At 37.4% G+C, this 23,519-nt stretch overlaps 1 protein-coding gene across 1 annotated transcript in view; it reads right to left on the bottom strand.

The window, feature by feature from the left end:
- Positions 1 to 23,519, bottom strand: part of clstn2a (calsyntenin 2a) — a 232,778-nt gene that overhangs the window by 21,932 nt on the left and 187,327 nt on the right. Inside the window, exons 8-9 of the mRNA XM_081375476.1 lie at positions 23,206 to 23,327; positions 310 to 472 (exon numbers count right to left, since the gene is read on the bottom strand). Coding sequence (XP_081231602.1) covers positions 310 to 472; positions 23,206 to 23,327 — 285 coding nt within the window. The remainder of the gene's footprint in view (positions 1 to 309; positions 473 to 23,205; positions 23,328 to 23,519) is intronic.

Genomic DNA, 23,519 nt, shown 5'->3' on the forward strand with positions numbered 1-23,519 from the left:
ACGCCTGAGTCTCTTTGATTAAATGAGGAATCAGGGTAGCCTGGGGCCAAACACATCGCCTCTCTCTTGGTATTCGAACCACCACTGCCGTGTTCACACTGTCATATCAATAATGTAGATATCTCTTAGTCACACCCTCTCAGTCTCACTCTCAAGCATGAGGATATCTGATCACATCTCAAAATTGGTAGATGCCGATTCATCAATTCCTGCGTCAGGGCAGTCCAAACCACAGTTATGCTACCATTTCATTTTATCGATCCTCCTTTTCAAATGGTAATCAAAACAACAGCTCTTTCATAGTCTCACCTTGCCAGCAGGCACCTACGGTTAGCTGGACATCGATCTCAGAAGGGTGGATGGGCCAGTCGTCTGTCACAAGGTAGGGTTCGTACGTCACTCCGTCCACGAAGAGCGTCACTGAAGGAAACTCCACATTGATGACGTAGTAATGCCACTCTTTGTCACAGATCTGGAGAAGAGAAATGCAACAAGTTTAGTATGTTTGTTCATGTCATTAAAAGGGACAATGTTCATAATCACTACCTGACCAATCGGTCGACCTATAATTGGGTTAAACCTGACCCGATAGGATTCACTTCTTAGAGACATGTTTTTGTGTACATACAAAGTAGAAAAATAAAACAGGATTCTAAACATGTTGCATAAAGTTACATTTTCATTAAATTAACACGTCATCGTCTTGAAGGTCATCTGAAACATCATCTAAAATCATTTTAAAATAATAAAATGAATAAATGTCTATCTAATCTCTTATCAGCTACTTGATTGATCCATCATGACTTATCCATTCTAGTTAAAATTCAAATTAAAACTTTCCCAGAATCCTATCTGGGTCACTCCAAACTCGAAACAGGACACACATTGAAGGAACATTTACAGTGAGACCATCGGTTTGTGTTCTTATCTGAAAGATATCTGTGATTCTATAGTCTACTTAATCTATAGTTAATCAACGTTCACGTTTACATGTCCTTAATGACACTGAAATTTAACTTAATTTGCCTTCATTAGCCATACTATTCATCATTTGTCATATGTCCTATCAAATTAATTGGGTATGATTATGAGCAGACGCTAATTATAGGAACTTAGGCTGCGTTTACACTTGGCATTAACATGCGACCTGTATCCGGATGTTGTCCACATACGCATTGAAAAGACAAGTGTAAACTGAATGCTATCCGATCAGCGTGTCCAGGTTCGGAGGTAGTCGAGGACGCATTGTGATTGGATCTCAGTGTAATGTAAACGCAATCCAGCCATCGTGTCTGCATTCACAGGTGGACGTCACACAAAACCCCGCCCACTGTCATTATTCCCCCTCCTCTCTCCGGAACTGAGAGCTGTGTGGTTTTGCGATACAGTCGAGTGCGAAGTACATAGCAAATATACTGAAATGTTTGCTTTCGCACCCTAAAGTTGCAGAACCATTCATTTTCTGTAAAAAACGCACAATTTTCCCACCACAGCTGCAATGTTCTCGGATACGTTTCTCTGTACCGTTTCCATTACGGCATCTATCCTTATTATACTTGCAGCCTCTTCCACCTCCTCATTTTGCGAGATTTGTAAAACGTACCCCGACTGAAAACTGTTTTTAAAAGAAAACCCACCACATCAGGTCGACTTTGCACCGGAGCCATCCTTTTTTTTTCAGGAAAACGAGATCCGATCTGTGATCCAGATACAGAAGCCACTTGATGTGGACAGGTGTAAACACACTAGATTCGATCTGCTTGATCGAATCACGGTGATCGCATGTTACAGTGTAAACGCTGCCAAAGATTTTAGTACGAGAAACATCAGATCACTTTACTTATCAATGCAAACCAATCAGAGCCATTTAAAGTTCCTCTACACTTCATTATTTATTTATTTTCTAGCATTTACACAGTTAACACCTTTAGGCATTGTTAACGGACAATGTCTTACTTTTTTTGCATCAGCACCACATTAAGATCCCAAAATGAACTTTTTCTTGAGACATTTTATTCCATTTTGTTGTCTAAGAATACACCCATGTGCACATATGAGCGGCACCAAAGAAATAAAAACGATTGACACTTCGAAAAATCAATGAAATCTTAATTTCATTACGATTAACTCTGCCACCTGTTCATGCTTACAGGCAATGAATGGTGATTATCAGTGCACACATAATTTCATAATGATAATTTTCTAGTATCGTGCAGCAAACATGTTTATGCATACTCCACACGCTCGTGTGCTGTCATGGAGAGCACCATATAGAACTGAAGATGCCTGGGTGGACGTTGCTGAGCTACTGCAGAGGGGAGTTAATGGAGAGATGAGCCAGGTCTCCAGAGAGAAGCGCTCTCCCTCTCTCTCTCTCTAACTCTCTCACCGCTGCCTCTGGGGACAGATCTCACTCCACACCTCTATTCCCCTCTTTCTCTTATCTCTCCTTTTCTAGAATAGATATTCTCTTTATCTCCATCTCACTAGACTCTTCAAAAAGCTCTCTATTTCTCCATTCTTTTGGAAGGAATCTTACTCTATCAGCCTAACCTTTTTCTGCCCTTTCCAATGTCACACACATGCACACAACAGACACACACACATACTCTACACAAAGTGCCATTCAGTGCCATATTTTCTCGTTTGGGCAATTGATTTGAGATCCAGGACCAAAAGATCAAGATTCAGACCCTTAATTCTTGGGAATTAAGAAACTAAATCTGTCAATTAAATGAAATTTCTTTGTCATTATTGGCTGTCATTGTCAGTTGGCTTAAAAAAATAGGTTGGGATTCAAACCCCTTGCATTTACAATTCAGGTGTATATCTGACCTAGGTGTACTGTAATCTAATCTAATCTAATCTAATCTAATCTAATCTAATCTAATCTAATCTAATATAATATAATATAATATAATATAATATAATATAATATAATATAATATAATATAATATAATATAATATAATATAATATAATATAATATAATATATAAACCCTGTAAAATGTAATATTTAACCCTTGTTGTACGCAGCACCCGTTTTTACAATGTGACTGACTGTTTTAACTAAAGATTTAGGTTGTAATTGGGATGGAATACCTGTATTATAAAAAGAGAGCAGAAATTGTAATTATGTGTAGCTAAGCTATTTAAGAAAAAAAAAAGACTCTTCAAAAAGTCTCCAGAAATAAAACTGCGAAAATAAGTTCATGCAATTTCGATTTCTGCAACGTCCAGTGTGTCATTGAGGCATGAAAACAGCAGCATTAGAGCTGGTTAATTTAACAGCTCATGCAACGTCTCTCAAAAAAGGGTCTTCTGTTCAGAGTATGAAAACGAATAGTCTGCAGTGTATAAACATGTGGACAACACTCGAAGCGTGTTAATTGCAACGTAATTCTGTGCAAATAGGCAGAACAGTTCATCAAATTCTGGAGATAGGCATTTCCACATCTATTAATAGTGAATTTCCTTACTGCATCTAAACTAAGAATGTGCAAAACTACATAACAGACGTGTTTTTTTTTTAGGGGCCATTACAACTTTTAAAACTAGATGAAGCACAACAGAATGGGCCAAAACACAGGGGTCTCGAGACACATTTTCTCTCTCTGTATATATATATATATATATGAGAGTAAAGGCCCGCTCACACCAAGCACGATAACTATAAAGATAACGATAAAGATATAATTCTAAAAATCGTTCTCCATATTAAAGAATAACAGAGTTCACGCCACAACTATAACGATAAAGATATGATTAACGATATCGTTGGGATCACTTTCAGAACGATTTTTTTCCAACTGTCAAACGATAAAACACTGACAGCCAATCAGAATCCATTCTAGCAGGTCATCCATTTTCGCTACTTTGAAACCACAGCGCGGGTGCGCGCGTGCTTAGAATAAAAAGACCGTTATCTGTCGTTGGTGTGGATGCATATATATTTATCTTTATCGTTATCTTTATAGTTATCGTGCTTGGTGTGAACGGGCCTTAAGAGTTATATAAGAGTTTAACTTAATTGTCACCCAAAAGAAAGAACCAATTTTGAACTGCCTGAAATAATTTGTCAGTTATTACAGTCTTACTTCATGTAACACATTTGCATAATGCCCACCTTTGGTCTTCATTGGCTGTCTGTGAAGAACATCTGTTTTGACCCACTCTCAAACAGTAGCTGAGGCCTGCAAGAGCTTGGTTCGTGTTTTCAGCATGTCGAGACGATGTGGTTTTGTTTTGTGCCGCAAAAACATACACTTTGCATGCACTTCCAAAGAATGAGGACTCAGGCTCAAATTGATATGGTAAAACCGACATTAAAAACACAGGTAACTTCTGTGTATATATAAGTGCTGAGGAAGTCTTCTGAGTTGAAATACAGAAATGGTAATGAGCGTTTAATTTCCGAAACGCGCTGTAAGCGGTAGACCAATCACAAGACTGGGCCTTTTGACCAATCAGAGCAAGAGTATGCTCTCAGAAAGGAGGGGTTTAAAGCGATTGAATCCTTTATCGAGCCATTTCAGACACTGTGAGAAGAGAACACAGGTGATATATATTATGAGATATATACCTTGAATGCATGTAAACCTGTTGTAGGAGAACTCCAAAACAAAATAAGGAAACTTTAAAAAAAGCATAATAGTGGAACTTCAAATTCAATTAATAACCTATTCTAGTAATATTGCTTTGGAGTGTTTGTACCCAACAAAAACACACTGTAGAAAAAAAAAAAGAAAAGAAAAAAAAAATCTGGTAACAGTTTGTTTTTAACAGTCTCTGCATGTGAAAAGTAATTGCATTAATTCATATTTTTTATATGAGGGGTCTCTTACATGAGTTTTAAAGCACCGCTGTAAAAAAAAACAAACAAAAAAACAAAAACTAAGGAATAACTAACAAATAAGTCTAAAACTAATTATCATCACTAACTTATTGGTTGACCACTTTACCCATATGTATTTTAATCAGATTGATATTGCTTTCGACTGCCATTGACAACAGCGTTGATGGCATGTCAACCTCTGCAGACTCTATCCGGTCTCGTCCTCATTACGTCCGTCGAGGAACATACAGAACATGGCTCTGTGTGAGAGTGTGCATGCTTTGCTGCTAATGAAAAACACACATGAAGCATTAATCTTTGCCTGACAGGAGATGATTTTGGCTGTTTCAGCACACAAAGGCACACGCTGCCAAGGATTAAAACATGCTTACATTTGGCCTCCTCCACCCCCACCACTCGCTCGCTCTTCACAGTTTTGTATTTTTTTATTTTGCTGCACAATTTTTTAATCTGTTCGCTTGTCAACAAATTGCATCCACGACCTTCAGAGCAAACAAATAAATGAGAGTGTGACAATAAGCGAGAGCTGGAACACAAATCACACCTAGAACTTTACGTCTCTCTACATGCACAGGCATCATTGTGTCATGTTGGCAACAGGAGAGAAATGCCTCGCAGACTGCGGCGGTACAGGCCTGATCCTCATTCAACATTAATGCATTGTATTCGCAGGCTTGTGCTGTTGCCTCAGATAACGTTTGCAATACATCGCATGAGACGCTGGTCTCTAACAAAGGTTGATATATATATATATATATATATATCAGATATTCAAGAAATAAAATGAAAATGTATTAAATATATTGTGCAGGGCAGTCGTCTTATATACCGTTTTAAAATTGCTGTATTGACTGATTTATTTTACAAGCATATATTGCGGGGTTTACCAAGATAAAGTAATACATATTCAGCTGGCCATGTGATCTCAACATGTCATCCCCAATGAGGCAACCCGCTCCATGTAAAAAATAAATCAATAAATAATTATGCAAGCATTTTATGTTACATGGAGCCTTCATTTCATTTTAAACATTTTTTAAAAGTGACTTTTTTTACAAAAAAGGGACAAAAAAGCAACAACATGATGAACAACATATAAATATATTGTGAAAGTTGTAATGCTTTTGATTTAGTAATAATGGAATGAAAGCATGAGGACAGATGTAGTATTCTCTCTGATTTAAACATTATAGCAAAAACATAGTTAATTCATTTAATGAATCAGTTATTTGATTAAAAGACCCGTTTGTGTTAAATAATTACGGAAGTCTCCATGTGGCAATTTTCATCTATTCCATATATATATATATATATATATATATATATATATATATATATATATATATATATATATATATATATATATATATATATATATATATATATATATATATATATATATATAAAACACAGGGCTACTTTAAAGATTGTGCTGGAAAGGGTTCAAATATGCAGATGATGCTGGAAAACTGAAGACTTTTCGGGACCGGGAGGATTCTTCTGAATACCATTGGGCAGATTAACTGCTCGGGACAAACAAGGGACTCAAGAACAACCATCAAGAAACAAAAAAAACAACAACAAAAAAAAAAACATTGTGGATCATTCAGGTAACGACAAACATATTAAGAATCAAGGATACATAAACTTTTGAACTGGGTCATTTTTATACATTCAGCTATTATGTTTTTTCGCCTTTTGGACTATATGTAAACATCTTTTATGTAAAATATCGTATTCAGGGCAGTACTAAATAAAAAATAACATGCATTTTGTATGACCCCTCTTGTTTTGTTAAGATTATTCATAAATTCTGCAAGGGGTTCACAAACTTTCAAGCAGCACTATATATAAATGAATCACCCAGCACTGGCCATAATTTCCATTATTTGTTCAATAATATGCTCTATAGAAATTCCCTCCCCTGATATCTCATTGCAAAGCAAATTATGGCCCTTCAATATGTCACATCCTGATTTCGTTTCCATAGGTCATCCCGTCAACACTGGGGGAAAAAATAAAAACTGCACTCATTTCAGGGAAAATAAATATAAAGACACCTTGTATGTTGTCACAAGGAAGGATGTAATATATTACATATTATCACGCCTTTGTTATTTCACCCATGTCTACCTCTAACTAACAGTCGCACAGTGTATAATAGCGCTCTCTCACAGCTCCTGGAATGCCGCCATGTCCTTCTTCAAAGGGAGAGAGGAGCCAAGAAATTTTTAAAGAATAAATGGCTACCGCAAAAAAACTTGTCAGCGTTGGCGTTTAATCACGGAGTCCAGGGACTCTAACTGTGAGCTGACTAGGGAGGTGCAATTCAAGGTTTAATTATTTCTTTGATTGAACAGAAGATTAGGCTAATTTTAGGAGCTGCTTTATCTGTTCCATCATCTGCTCCCTCAAATGGCCTTGTGGGGGGGACGATTTGCTCTATATATGGAATGGCAAAAATTAAAGTGAAGAAGTGCTTTTTCTCTCCTTTCTTTTTTGGAGGTGTAGATATACATCTCATAATTGATTACTAGTAAGAAACCTCTGCAAATCAGTAGACAGAGATAAAGCTCATAGAGAGCCGGGTGGGGAAAGATTTTCAGATAGCAGTATTGCTGTTCCCATTGCCCTCATGCAAGTCAGTTAAGGGCATTCTGGGTAATTGATTAGGGAAGTTTGTTGCTGTGCCAAGTAGCACATGCTTGGCTCTGTTATCCACACACCTGCCTCCTCATCAACCAGGAATGCTACCATTGGAACCATAAGGAGATCTTCGAGACACCTGTTCAATGATACTCTGTTAGAGCCGTTATTCGCCACGACAGATGGAGCTCAGCCAGACGCTCATACATGACTGGGACATCCCTATAGAATTAGACGCTGTACCTCTAACTGAGAAAGTCAATGAAAGAGACACTTTTAACCACCCACTTTCAAATGAAGGTCTAGCCTCGGTGGGCTATAGGCTGCGACAAGTAGAAGACAAACACTGCAATTTGCTGATTGCAAACCACACACATGAAAGTTCTTTGGCCGAGATGAAACGAGAGAGATTGGTGACTAATCCAGCAGAGCAGGTTTAAGATCTGCAGTGGGCCGTGATATTGGCTGTGCTATCTAAGTGGCTCCTGATGTATATGTGGATGGAGGGTCTGAATGTGGCTTTAGTCGCAGCAGGGAGCGTTCAGTAAGGGTAAGAGAGAAAGAAAGACAAAGAAAGTGGACAATGCTGTGTGTTTGATTTTGTTTTAACTGACTTTATCTTTAACCATTATATCCTTGTCAGTGGGCAATTTTGAAATAATTTCAATAGGAATCCAGGTGAACAGGAACTGTGTGAGTGCTAACAATTTCCCTATTTTTGTAATGGGTTCAAGTTGGTCACATGGATTCACCAGGTTGACCAACAGAAAGTGTTGAAGTGGTGCTGTATACATTGCTACACTATTGACAGTAGACAATGGATCTTTTTATCAATGAAATTGCTCTAACTTGACCGCATGCAACTTAAGACTAATAAACACTATTTAAGTTAGTAGTTTTACTCATTGTATTAGTTACTTCTCAACACAGGTAAATAGAGTAATACTTCAAGAGAAATACTAGAGTCTTCTAATGAGATTTTACTTTTTGCCACATAACCACAACTTAAGACAACTTCCCATGTCAGAATCAAACCTCAAATGAGATATAAACCCAAGACACAATGAAGAGTGACAATTCAATTTCCCCTCCTCTCCAGTGCCACCTAAAATACACACTATACACACATAAAAAAAGAGTGAGAGTACAATAGCAAATCACATGTACAGTACTAGTCTACTACTGACAATATTTTCCAGTATATCCATGTTGTATAATATTAACTAATATTACTACTACTACTACTAATAATAATAGTAAGTACCTTGGATAAGGCAAACAATTATGTCAATTAAATTACTTTGGGTTAAAATTATAGTTATGAATTTTAACGTAATTATACCTATTAACAATACAACAAAATGAAATAAAATAGTAAAAAGTTGAAATAAATAAAAAAGTTTCATTTATATGCTTTAGAAAATGTAACCAGAAATTATATAAAAGCATAAGCCAGTTACATTTATTATAATTGCAGAACAACTCAAGTAGCTTGGTTATATCTGTGGGTACTGTGAGTGCATAAATGTGTTCACATTTCATAGTGAAGAATGCAATGTTGGAAATATCACACCCCTGAGCTGAAACTGAAAATGGGAAATATTGCTCTTGAAACGGGCTGTTTTATCAACTGTGCTACAGAAAATCTCAATATACCATTTTGCAAATAAATAAATCCATAACCCACTCAAAAAGTGCTAGGGCATCATCCCAGTAGTTTGGCCGTTCATTTATGCCATTAACTGATCTACCATTTCAGAGTTTCTGATACTCCACCACAGCTGGAAATCCCTGATAGATTTCTTTGGGACTCTATGACTTTCTCAGTATTCATCAGGTCGTTTGGAGGAAGATTGCAATTCTACTCTTAAACCTTGTTTATCAAGTGAATTTAGTTCACGCAGAGGTCACAATTCAACAATGAAAACAACCAAGCACCACAAACACCGACCTAATGAGCCAAATACCCAAAACACGTCGATCACGGAAAATATGGCGACCAGCGTGGCGGCATTAGGTCATGATTAAGACGCAAAAGTGTTGTGACTGAAATCTGACACATCTTGCTGTGTGCAGCAGCGGATGTTTTTAGCGGGTGTTGTTTGTTCAGCGGCAGGCGTGCTAACAGAGGTGGCGATGGGCCTGCGGTACTCTGGAAGGTGACTATAAATTACAGGCTGACAGAGTGAGTAATTATAGCAGGAATTAGACCGTGCCCTCCGGGGACAAAAGTCAACTAAAGAGTGACCTCTCCCAAGCTTCCCAATTTGGAGCCTACGCTGTGTAAATTAATCTATCTGCAGCCCAGAGCAGGAGCAAATTGTTTTTACAGTCAGAGATATGTGGAAATTGGACAATGGTAATGAGGGTTCACACACTAGTACAAGCATGCACACAAGCATAAGCATGCAGGATAAAAACCCTAAACACCCCTAACAGCAATGTGGTGTTAGAATGGTAAAGTGATGGTACCAAATTATTATACCATGGTACTTTGATATACACAAAAAAAACAAGTTTTTTTAAAAAATTTTACCATATTCACAGTATTTAGTACCAAGTAATTCAAAGAATGCTACAGAATCATCAATGTGCAAAAAAAAATTGGCATTACCATGATACCACATCCAAAAAAATATGGTAATACCATGGTACGGTAGGTGAATGATCATTATATGGTACTGTGTTGGTACCATGGTACACTGATAGTATCGCATGCTAATGCTATGGCACTTTGACACACACATACATATTATATACATATATATTTATACACACACACATATATATACTGTATATAGCAGCTCTAGAATAAAGTTACTGTCCAGCTAAAGTTAGTTTTGATTGATTGATTCACTTCCGTTGCAAAGATCATTAGTTATTAACACGACATCGTTCTAACAGAAAACACTCAATGCGCTCCGGCCTGCTTATCCGCACAAAACAGTGCCTGGTGGCTCGAGAACGCAAACCCTTTCAAAAAAAAAAATTTGAAGAAAAGGTTATCTCTGCGCAAACCTCAAAAACGCAAACCCACGAAAATGCAGTCACGTGTTTAGTCTATAGGTATGCGCGTTTGAATATCTGTATGTGCGCAGATGTGTAGTCCTTCTTCACGAACCAACCCTCAACAAACTACTTGTCTGGCCATAAATATATATAATAAAGAAATATTTATCTCTTCCACGTAGCCATGTGAACCGGAATTATCCCGACAACGTTTTATCTATACAGAGATAAAGGGAAGGGAAGGAGGCCTTCACAGGGGAGAGACTAGTTGACACTGGAATTTACAATGGAATTACATGGCACTTCAAAGAATACCATGGAATTATCATGGGACATATACAAATAACAGCAATACCACAGTATTATAATACCACAGTAACACATATATGAACATGCAATTTTATATGTGCGAGTAATTTGCTTAAATAAAATTGAATTCAAATTACTCACAAATATAAAATTGCATGTTCATTTATGTGTTACTGACATGGTGCATGTAAAAACAAAAATACACTATTAACATTGTATCCTTTAAAAAAGCACATTCATATTGAGCTTTATGTAAATTACACATGCAGAGAGATTTTAAAGAGAAACAATTTCATCTCACTTGCACGCACATTTCGACATGTTGACATCCAAAGGCAGTCAGGTTAGGATGCTCGCTGTGGGTGTGAAAGTAGTGAGTCTCCCACTGGGCTGTTTAATAAAAAAGCAAATATTCTCCCCACACAGTGGTGAGCAACGGCAGCCCTGCAGTTTGCCACACGGCTGCTAACTCATTAGAATGTCAATAATGACACACTGGGGTCTGTGTGTCTCCTCTGTTTCCCCAGGGGGAGTGAGTGAGGGAGAAACTTTGAGCGAGTTGATATTTCACGGTGCATCACTGTGACAATACGTGCATATGTGTGTGTTTGTGCACGCACTTCTGTGTGTCTTTTCATCTCGTAAACAATGTAATGAGACAATAAAATACTCAGCTAATGAGCCTGGGACCGTCTCAAAGGCACATGCCTGTTTAGAATGCAACACTGTTGAACACAGAGACACACACAATGGTCTCTGAAGGAAAATTCAAGCTCGTTCATTGGTGAAAGCGCAAATTCAAACTCCAGTTTTCAATTATAGAATGCGATGACGAGCTGTTGTTGTTCTCCTGCGCAGTTTTCAAACGCAAAAAGAGAAATCTAAGAGTGTTGATGTGCGTAAAACACATAAGCCTGTTGCTGATACCATCACATAACATTTTAAAGGACAGAAAAATCTTTTTTTTCCGAACCCTTTGCCATTTTAGCTTTTATTTCTGATATGGCGCTTCAGTCCGAGCTGTTTCCGCATGCCAGAAATGGTGCTGTTGACCTCAGACACTGGCTGCTTTATCAAAGATGCTCGTTTGACACCTCCAGATTTGACGTGCTCCACATGCTTTTGAGTGGAGAGAGAGTGAAAGGCTAGCATAGAGCCAGGAAGAGGCTGGGAATGGATGGGGGTAATCGAAAGTGTGGGGGCGAAAGCTGGGAAAATAACTCACTGGAAGTCATCAGAGGAATAGAGCAGCGAATCTCTCCAGCCACTCAGTCCGAGACTGATGGGGGCCACTAAGTTCAGCTTCAGTTCATCAAGGCATGCACACTTTCATATCCACGTGTGCTGATTCAAACCCCGGTTCCTCCGCCATGCTCTCTAAAGCGATACGCAAATCTATGCACACTACATCTATCACTCCCTATCTTCCCTCAAACATGTACACGCACTCTTTCAGCATGACTTTTACTCTCTCGCTCCTGCATTATTAATGCAAATCCATTACACTGGCATGGCACTGGGACCGAGGTGGGCCAAAAGAGGTTCAGATGCAGGGAAGCAGCCTTGTTCCTGGATGAGGACATGCAGCAGCACTCAGCCAATCACAATGCAAAGCAACCACTTTACCTTTAAGTTAAAGGGATCGTGAACTGCATTGTTTTATAATGTTTCCTGGGGTGTACTTATAATGTTAGTATGATTTTTACATCAAAAATTGTAAATAAAAATAAATTTAGAAATAAGAGGCATTTTTCCTAACCTGATTTTAGATTTAGTCCTAGATTTGCTCTGTTTGAAGTCCGCTGTGCAACTTCAGTGTAAACTTTTACCACATTTTTACTATTACAGCTATCAAGGTTAACTAATCCTGAAAATGGTTGATTATAGCATTATATTTAGATCTGTAGCATTATATATAGACCGTGGCATGAAAGATTGCAGTGATGAGCTTTGTAGCTGATCACAGACATGTTGAGCGCATGAATGAAGTGATCTCCTCATTGTAGCTCGATTTCTGCACTCTCATGAATGCTTTCATCATAACTAACAGTGCAAACACAATGCAAATAAGAGATTCGTTGATTATAATGGGAGTTTTGGCGAGAGTAAAGGGGGGTCGCACACTGGACGAGAAGCGCAGTGACCTTGTTCAAAATCCTGCCACGCCACAGAGTGCCATTTACTAGTTTCATATTAAATTTACATTTATTTGTCTCAAATCGTCGTTAATGTATATACTGACTTCACCCTGTGCTGCAATATACATTAAGTTTTACATTCATTTACAGAAATCAGCTGGGTAGATGACAAATTACTGATGTTATCGGATTTTCAGGTGATATTCTCAATTCATTCAGTTAACGGACGCTCTGAGGTAAAGTGTTCAGACTGCAGACTTAGCAACGATTGCATTTAATTGTACAGTACAATCACAACATAGTACAGACAATATCTTAATTCCATGATGTCCTTAAACATAACAATATTGCTGGCCATAAACTGAGAAAATGCACGTCTGGTGTGCGATACTTCGAGTTGTCCTAGACGCGGCGTGGAACTGCGCTTCTCATTCGGTGTGCGACCCCTCTAAGTCACTGATAAACTCACGCTGTTTGATTGACAGCTCCAGCAATTGTAAAGGGAGCGTGTTCTTTGATTGCTTTCTATATATAATTTAATCACAGTTAAAATAACAGATTATTTTCATCCTACACAGAAAAACAGTTTAAAGTTGACTGTTTAGTCACAGGTTTGATTTACTGACACAGACAAAAAACATCTGACTGTAGCAACATGAATCATTACATATCAGAAAACACTGGTCACAGATCAGTCATTAGAATTAACGCAGTTTTACTTACATGTTGTCACATTACCATATCTCAAAAGTCTGATTGCAAAGCCTGCGCCGAAATTGTGACTGAATTACCAAAGAATCCACAGTGAAATGTACCGGATACAAATAAATAATGCTCAACTGAGACAGACCACATTCCAAGCATTAGGATACTTTGGAAGGTAATGTTATTTTTAGTCTAGTGATCCTGTATCGCTCTTCTCTTCTTCGCTCTTCTTGCAAAGATGAACAAGAAATTGTTTTTCTTCTGCAGAGGTGATCTTTCACCTATCTATGATATAGATAGGCACATTCCACAACGAGTCCTTCTCTGGGCTTGGTTACAATAAAAGCTGTTTTATTGGGAAGTTTTCAGTTGCGAAACTTACAGGATATAGTATGATGATCTCTTATATGTTCGAAGCTTAAGGAAATTTTGATTTCTCAATTCATGACCCCTTTAACGCAACATATGTGTGCAAAGATTCAACATATGTGCATCAGAAGCCACTGAAATTGCGATCAGATAGTTCTTACGAAAAGAGAATTGATATTCTTTTTGTGTCTCCAGAGCTCTAGGCAAAGTATTCCTGGTGGAGTGGAGAACAAAATTTACTTTGAAGCAAAACATTGTAGGAGAGAGAGAGAACGTAAACACCACCTCCCTCCACCCCAAAAAAGAACATCAGACTGTGAATATTTTGGTGCTGCTATATTTGGAATGTCAAAAATAAAAAAGAAGCAAAAGAAGCAATGGTGTAGATTAAAGTCAGGTGATGTGATTTTTACGCTCTCCCTCACTCTCTCTACCTCTCTCATGACCAGCTTTTGGTGAAAGTTATGGAAGAGTGTATTGTCGTAAGAAGAGGCGGTGGTGCCTGGCGCTGATAGATGAGCAAAATTTGTTCAGCTAATGTGGAAACAGAGCTGTAGAGATGCATTATTCAGAGGCTCATGATTATTTCACAGTGAAAAGCCGCCTTCAGGTACATCACAATAGGCTTTGATTATGGCAAGACGCAAGGCATGAAAAGAAAAAGAATACAAATTCAGGCTTAGAGCTAATACAAAACACTACAGTTTTGCAACTTTTCTGACTTCCCGCATTCCTTCCCCTATTCTCTATATGCATAATAAGAACATGTTAAGAAGTGAATGACGTTTCAATTCATTTAAATTCTAATGGAAAGTATTTCACATTTTGAGTTTCATTTATCTCTCCATTGTGTTTTTGTGGCCACATAAGTAAAGATAAAAAAAAAACCTGTGGCCTCATAAATAATAAAATAAAATATAGTATAATATAATATAATATAATATAATATAATATAATATAATATAATATAATATAATATAATATAATATAATATAATATAATATAATATAATATAATATAATATAATTTAATGAAGCAAAGATTACTTTTCATTGGACAAATGCCTCACTTTGGTTCCCATCTGAATGGCATCCTTCACTGTGTCTGAGAAAGCATTCTGAGCATCATTTGCATTTGAAAAAGTATCTGATTGTTTATTTTTGGCATTTCAATCAATGCGATCTTCCACACCTGGAAGTCTTGTTTCTGTTTAAAATGATCAGAAGAACTGTCAAACAGGCTGGACTTGGCAAACAAATAACAATGATTCAAAAGCAGAACTTTCAATGATATAGACAATAATTTGTGATTTGTCATAACATAATGTAGCATTCAAAATCCTGCATTTTGCCTACAGCCTTTGGGAGCAACAATGCAGACATTATAATAAAATAATTGTGATTATACATTGACTTTTTTCATATTCTTGGCAAGCAGTAGACAAGAGTAAAGTGTATTTGCTGTAAATATAAGCACCTGGAAAATCAAACAACACGAGTTCCCAGATTTAAATTAGCTTTAAGCACCAGTGGGACTCATCTGTTTGTCTATAGTTTAAGTTTTACAGCATTCGATAAGCTGCACGCTCTCCTCTGTGAGATCTCATTATAAGTCTTCATGTATTCATTAAAGCAAGTAAGCGGTCATGCATGAAGCGCAATCCATCTTACACAAAACAATACAGGTTCTTAAATGCATCGCCGAAGGAAGCCACAGATGTGGTGCATGTAATTGTAAGTAGATAAGCGTGCAATGAATGTCATATTGACAGGACGGGGTGTCATTTTCTGCCGCAGCAGTGCGGGTCGATGATCTGAGCGAGACAGAGATAAATGACACACCTGCTTAGGCTTTTCTGCGTCCGTACCGATTGGTTGAGGTGGGCCACGCACAGACCCTTGGTACATGCACACACACACATCTCCGATCAATGAGCAGAAGTGTCGATGCAAACAAATCTTTGACTATTGATTTTGGCCAGTGTTGGAAGAGCCATTAACAGATGATTTGCCTTGCGTCTTGAACAATGTTTTCATAGATCTGCTGAGAGATCATGGATGGCTTCCATAAGTCTCTGTTTAATGGCCATTGTGGAAAAAAAAAAGAGATTATTTTTATTGCTCTAATTCAATGCAACTGTTCAAGATGCATTGCTCATTTTAATAGAAAAAGTCTTGCCTGTCCGAAAATACCAGATGGACTATGTGCACTGACACTGAGGGGAGGGGATGACCTTTGGTTTTGCCTGCCATACCATATCACAACCATGCCATTGAATCAACTCTTCATTTTTTATTTATATTTTTGTTTTACTTTTTTTTTTGCATTGAATTTAGAAATGTAGAGAATAAACTAAATAAATTTGATTTTAAAAATGCACATTTTAATACAATATAATTGAATATAAATCAACAATACTTTCAGCCCTCAATAAAATTAGATTTTTGATTTTTATAGTAAAAAGTTGGGGCAACTCTGGTCTATACAGAGAATTTTAGGGCTGGTCCGAATACCATTTTTTGAGTTTCGAAGCTTCGGTAGTAAAGAACATCGAATACTTCGGAGAGAGGGGGCTGAACATATTCTTCTCTCTAATAAAGGCAGGAATCTCTATGTGTCTGTCTGTCTGTTTGCATTTTGATTATTTCGAGAACCGTTCATCCAATCGATTTCACAAGGGAGTGCAGTGTCGCATTTGGTAAAAATATAGATGGACACACGGGACGTGACACGTTCAGAATTAATAAACTTTTAATAAACTACAGAACAGCGCGAGCGGGAAGCCCACGCCTCACGTGGGCAGGGCTTGTATGCTCCGAGAACGGACACTGCGCTAGTGATATAAAACACACACACACACAGGTCTGTTAACTTAAGCAATGATTTTAAGGTAGTCTAATATTTTTCTGACTAACAAATTGCTGACACAGTAAAGGATAGATTTAAATAAAGAAAAACAAATTTTAAATGAAGAAAAACTAAATTTAAATAAAGAAAAAACTAAATTTAAATAAAGAAAAATTAAATTTAAATAAAGAAAAAACAAAATTTAAATCAAGAAAAACTCCCGTTGTAGGAACACTTTAGTAGGCCAAGAATATATTTATTAAGTATAACGAGGTTGGGTTCCTTCAACTGTCCATCCTATTAAAAATGGCTAGGCTATATAAGATAATTGTAAAAAAGAGTATTGTATTTCCCCAGATTTTATAGTGTTAAACATATTCAAGCGTGAATGAGAACAGTTTCGAGGGGGATTCCAGGTATGCAAAAAAAAAAAAAAAAAAAAAAAAACGAATATTCGAATGTCAAATTTTCAAATCGAATACAAATCGAATAATATTTGAATATTCGGGCCCAGCCTATCATTATTATTTTAAAATTTTCTTCTTTTGAGTTCCACAGAAGAAAGAAAGTCATACAGGTTTGGAATGAAGTGAGGGTGAAAAAATTATGACAGAATCTTACATTTTGATCTGTTCTACACATTTTATGGTGATTTTTTGGAACTTTACAGATACACACTCAACTAACTTTAGCTGGACAATAACTTTATTCTAGAGCTGCTAAAAAGCCAAAACACTTTACTTTAATTTCCTATTATCAATGTAAAGCTGCTTTGGAACAATCTACATTGTTAAAAGCGCTATACAAATGAAGATGACTATGGATGGCAAAAAGCTGTATAAAATATTTGAAAAAATTCTAATAACAGCAAAAAGGTTTGGAACAACATAAATGACAAAATTTCATTTTTAGTTCACTCCTTTAAACAACAATAATCTAAAAGGCATTACTCTGAAACTCCAGTGGAAACTCATACATCTAATCTGGTTATAGAAGGAGAGACAAAGAGAAACAAAGTTAGTAAGTGAGCAATAAAAATGACAAATAGTACAGAATAAACCCCATCAAGTATTTCCCTCCTCTCACTTGGCATCACTCCCTCCCTCTCCATCATTCTTTTCCTCTCAACGAAAAGAAGGGGGGGGGGGGAGCTAAAGAGGCAGGTGTGAGGAAGATTGCAAAATCAATAGGGCTAAATGGAGTTGCAGCGGAAGCCATTGAGTGTCCTCTCAGAGTGCTGATGAGACTGCAAAGAGCAGCATTTGGATGAGATGCCCAACAGCCAACACTCAGTGTGTTTTTTCCCTCTTCCTCTCTCTCCAACTTAAAGTGTGTCTTCTGTGCTATCACCGCAAAGCTATTTGACTAGATCAATGTCCGGTCCTTAATAGAACACGACGCTCACATTGCCGCAGGCCGCTAGGCTGGGGTGGAGACCGCAGCGTCAATCAGATGGTCTACAGGTGCCTTAGATCAGCTCTCTGCCATAGTGACAGAAATACCACAGCACCTGCGGCCCCTCCCTCACTTCACGACAACAAACACATTCACATACTTTCACTCAGCCGACAAGCATCTTGTGCAATGTGACTTTCTCACATTACGGTATTAGCAAGCTGTGCGTCTGTGGGTCTCATTGCACAAAAAAACCTGACACAACATCAAAAATGTGCATGTTCACATAATCTTAGCCTATAACACGGCCTCTTATGGACCATTCACTGATCATCTGATGTATATCACACATAATAATGGCAAAAATCTAGTCAAAATCACAAGCAGCGACTTTGCATTCCTGCTTTTAAAGAGCGCTGGTGAGGATGGGCTAATCACTGAATATTGAAGTTTGTAGCATTGAATCTAGTAAAATTGTGTCAAAGATTTGGGTTGATACAGTGGGTGCTTTAGTGGAATAATTAGTCACTGGATTTGCCATAATTTGATCAGTGGCATTGAAAGCACTTGGTATCAAGCAAAATAGTTATATGAGGAAAACCTGAATATTTATCTTTGTTTTCTGAGTAATAATTACCTATTACTTTTTATTAATTTGATGTAAATACAACATTTGTTTTCAGCATCTATCCCTATTTTCATGGCAGGAACAGGATAAAAAGCAGTTAAAATAGATAAATAAACAAATTAATTAAAAAAAGTTTAAAATAAGATAAATAAGTTACACAACCACTCTAAAGTTTGGGGTCAGTAAGAATCTTTTAATGTGGTTTTTTTTTTTTTTTTTTTTTTTTTTTTTAGAAATCTATTATGCTCACCAAGGCTGCATTTATTAAAAGCTTTTTTAATGTAATTTATTTCTGACATAGTAATGCTTAATTTTCAGCAGCCATTAGAGTCACACGATCCTTCAGAAATCATTTTAATATGCTGATTTGGTGCACAAAAACATTTCTTATTATCATCAAAATTGAAAACAGTTGTACTGCTTTGTGTGTGTGTGCGTGCGTGCGTGCGTGCGTGCGTGCGTGCGTGCGTGCGTGCGTGCGTGCGTGCGTGCGTGCGTGTGTGTGTGTGTGTGTGTGTGTGTGTGTGTGTGTCCTATCATACAGTTTTGTTTTGTTTTCAGGATTCTTTGATGAATAGAACATTAAAAAGAACAGCACTTATTTGAAAAAGAAATATTTCGTAACATTATTGATGTACTTAAAGGGATAGTTCACCCAAAAATGAAAATGCTGTCCTCATTTACTCACCCCCATGTTGTTCCAAACCTGTATGACTTTCTTTCTTCTGCTGAACACAAAAGAAGAAATTTTGAAGAAAGTCGGTAACCAAACGACTGATGGACCCCATTGACTTCCATAGTAGGAAAAAAAATACTATGGAAGTCAATGGGGACCAGCAACTGTTTAATTACCAACCTTCTTTAAAATATATTCTTTTGTGTTCAGCAGAAGAAAGGAAATCATACAGGTTTGGAACAACATGAGGGTGAGTAAATGATGACAGAATTTTCATTTTTGGGTGAACTATCCCTTTAATGCAAAAGTAAAGGTATTAAAATCGTAACAAAATCTTACTAACCCCAAACTTTTGAATGGTAGTGTACATACAGAAAAGCAAAACCTATCTAAGATTTTAGATGAACTTGAGATAAACATTGTAGAAGTTTTTTGTTTGTTTACATCCTTAAGAGAACGGTGTCTCTTAATTGTGTGTTTTAATGTCTGATAACATAAAAGTCTGTACAGTACAATAAAATATGTCCCACTGATTTTAGAATAACCCACCCTTAAATGTCACATAAAACAACAAACTGGTCACTTTACCCTTTCTTTCTGTCTAAGTAGGCTGTTCTTGGCCAGAAAAAACTGCAAAGTGGACCAGACGCTATGCCAAGAGTCAAAAGTGTGTTTGATGGGATTAAAGAAAAAGCCAAACTAACTACGATGACATTTACAACAGGATAATCTGTTGTTTAGGTATCAATGGCAAGTAGTCAGAGGTAGGGCAGAGAGAAAAGAAAGAAAAATAGATGTGTCTCATGTTGGGAACAGAGCTGTGCTGTGCTCCGAGATCAAGGCGAGCATATTCTGTTTACCGCCTCCAAGCTGGAGAGACACCATTATCAAACCATGCTGGAGAAGAGGTACATGGCAGGAAAAACAGGAAGAGAGAAAATGCACTGAAGTGTAAACAAGCTCTTTCACACCTTTTCTCGCTCTCGCCTTTTCACGCGCTTTCATTTACAAGCAGATATCAGATGGGAAGAAATACTCCTCCCTACAAAAATCAACAAAGTGGCCATGAAAGATAAATGTACAAAAAAGATATACAGAGAATACCACAGCATATATGTGAGAAGCAAACCAACAGCTGTGTGGAAGTCAGACGTTTTGCTTACAGTGTTTTATGTGGTGGATGTTGACAGGATTGTAGGTATAGCGCGGCTCCTTCTGCAGCTGACATTGTTTTATGGCAGCCTGTCTACTGACCCCATATTGTTTACTTGTGTTCCTCGTCACCTGCTGAGCTCTGCCTGGCCCTGGGAAAGGAGCCGAAGCTTTGAAAGGAGCACATTTTCTCTGACCTGTAACAAACTAAGTACAGCCGTCAAGAACACTGAGGCAGAACCAGTCGTCTGTCTAAACTGTTTGTTTATTGTCATTATAACTGCAGTGAACATTGACTTTACGCCTCCATAGAATAATCATATGCTGGTTAAAAAACAAACAAAAACTGGGATTGGATGTCATGTTGTCTTATATTATTCTATTTAAAAAAAAAAAAAAATGTTTTTGAAAGAAGTGTCACCAAGGCATGTATTTAATCAAATTATCAAAAAATTATATTGTGAAATATCTTAACTTAACATAACTTATCTTTATATATATATATATTTAGATATAATTTATTCCTTTGATGGCAAATCGGAATTTTCAGCATCACTAGTCTTCATTGTCACATGATCCTAAAGAAATCATTCTAATATGCTGATTTGGTGCTCAAATAACATTTCTTATTGATATCAATGTTAAAAACAGTTGTGCCGCTTAATATTTTTGTGGAAATCCCTAGGATTGTTTGACAAATAGAATTTTTTAAAAGAACAGCATTTATTTGAAATAGAAATATTTTGTTATATCGGTATATCGATATATAATGTATATCGGTATCAAACTGATATTGGAAGCAAATAATATGAATAAATAGGTGCAATAAATATCAATATTTCTAAACAGTTATTTATCTTATATAATTTTTATGCCCAATTAAGTTTGTTGCACGTTGTCCTGTGTAGCCAAACCTGACAATAACATGACAACAATATTGCAGCTTATTCTGGCCAAGAACCACCAACTTAGACAGGAAGTTACTGCCTAAATGACATGTAAAGCAACCAATCACATACAAGGGCTGGATTATCAAAAAACAAAACAAAACAAAAAAACCTTATCCTACAATAAATACCAGTGAAAACAGCAGAAAATCTGTGTAGAACTCAGAATTTCAGTCCATCCAAACTTTTTAACAAGTATTGATAAGTGACTTACAATTTACTTATTAAGGGTTGCTCACATTTTAAATAAGATTTGCCAAGTAGCTGTTCTGTTGGTTGCTAGTAGCTAGTAACGGCTAAACTGTATCATCAGGCAAATCGCATTGCAACATATTTGGATAACATTGATCGTCAGTGTTGCTAACAGTCTCTGTTGTTTATGTAGCCTCCAATCGGCAACTGAAAGCGAATGCCTTCCAATAGCTTTGTCACTGCAAATCGCTGTCAGTGTGAACGCCCCTTTTTCAGGGTCAGTTCTCCTGGAGCGACCTGAGGTTAAGTGCCTCGCTCAAGGGCACAAAAGCGAAAGCTCATGTCTTGTCCTATGAGGGATTTAAATGTATGAGCTTTCGGCACCCAGCCCAGATCTTTAACCACAACTGCCACAGAGAGGAAACAAATGCAACTCATGAGGCCAAATTCTTCGCATCATAGTTCGGCTGATCAAAACAACTGCAAAAGATTGTAGCACTCACATGAATTTGGACTATGACCAAAACCTGCTTTGCCGGTGCACTCCAGAGTTCTACTTACAGTAATTGATCTGGACTATTGATCAAAGGCCTCTCAGACATCGACCCGTTTTGTGTATTTGAAAAGAACGAAAAAAGCATTTCAACAACATATACGGTTGTTTACTGAATAGATATACATCTAACTTTTTGTCCATTTACAGCAGCTCAGAAAGGCTTGAGAAGTTGTGTGTGCGCTAGTGCACGTCTGGATGTGAGAATGTGTATGTGCATGTAATTTGCGGTTAAGGATTGGCGTGGGCGAAGGGCTATCATTATGTTCACTGCGAGAGGTCATTGCTGTGGAGAGCTTTTCATACTGATTACACGTGTCTCACCTCGGCTTTCTGTTCACCTTGGCAGACGTTGAGAGGCATGGTGACACACACACACAGTGCTCTCAATCAAAAGATTAGTCCGCACTCAACATTAGCCAAGGGAAATGTTGAAAATTTGAGAAAATCAAGTGCGTTTCCAAACACAAACAAGCCACATACGAGCCAACTAAGCCGTGGGAGAGAAAACGCGAGTGCTGTCTTTGCGTCAGCTTTCCAATTTGTCCTTCTGATAATAATCATTTTACCAGTGACAGATCACTCGTCACAATGGAAAGATCAGTCATACGGATAATGAATAATTCAAAAACAGGTAATTGAAAATTATACAGAGCGGACTTCACTTCACAAGTGATTACTATAAATGGAGCCAGATCAGTGTGGCATTTTTCCCATCCTGTTTATCAGAATGCTGGTTGTGATGTTGAAGGGCATGTGTGACAGGCACCCGGGGGCCCCTCACCTGCTCCAGTCTCCAGTGGAACTCTGCTGGCCTGAAGGAGTCCAGCTGAATAAAGTCTCGCCTCAGCAGAAACACCAGACGACAGTTGTGCACGTACAGGGAGTAATGATGCCTGTTCATCTCTGCAAAAAAGCAAAACACAGAGAAGGCTTACTGTATATGCATTACGCATCACTGTGACACAGGACAAATAATTTTTTTTTTCTTTACACATCACTCTCAGGAAATAACTCACAATGGTTGTCAAAGTAAGAACTTCATGTTGATTAAAGATTTACTTTTATAGATTTCCATGTCTAGCTCCGAGACCTTGT

The sequence above is a fragment of the Scardinius erythrophthalmus genome (assembly GCF_964197995.2).
Source record: "Scardinius erythrophthalmus genome assembly, chromosome: 9".
Lineage (NCBI taxonomy): Eukaryota > Metazoa > Chordata > Actinopteri > Cypriniformes > Leuciscidae > Scardinius > Scardinius erythrophthalmus.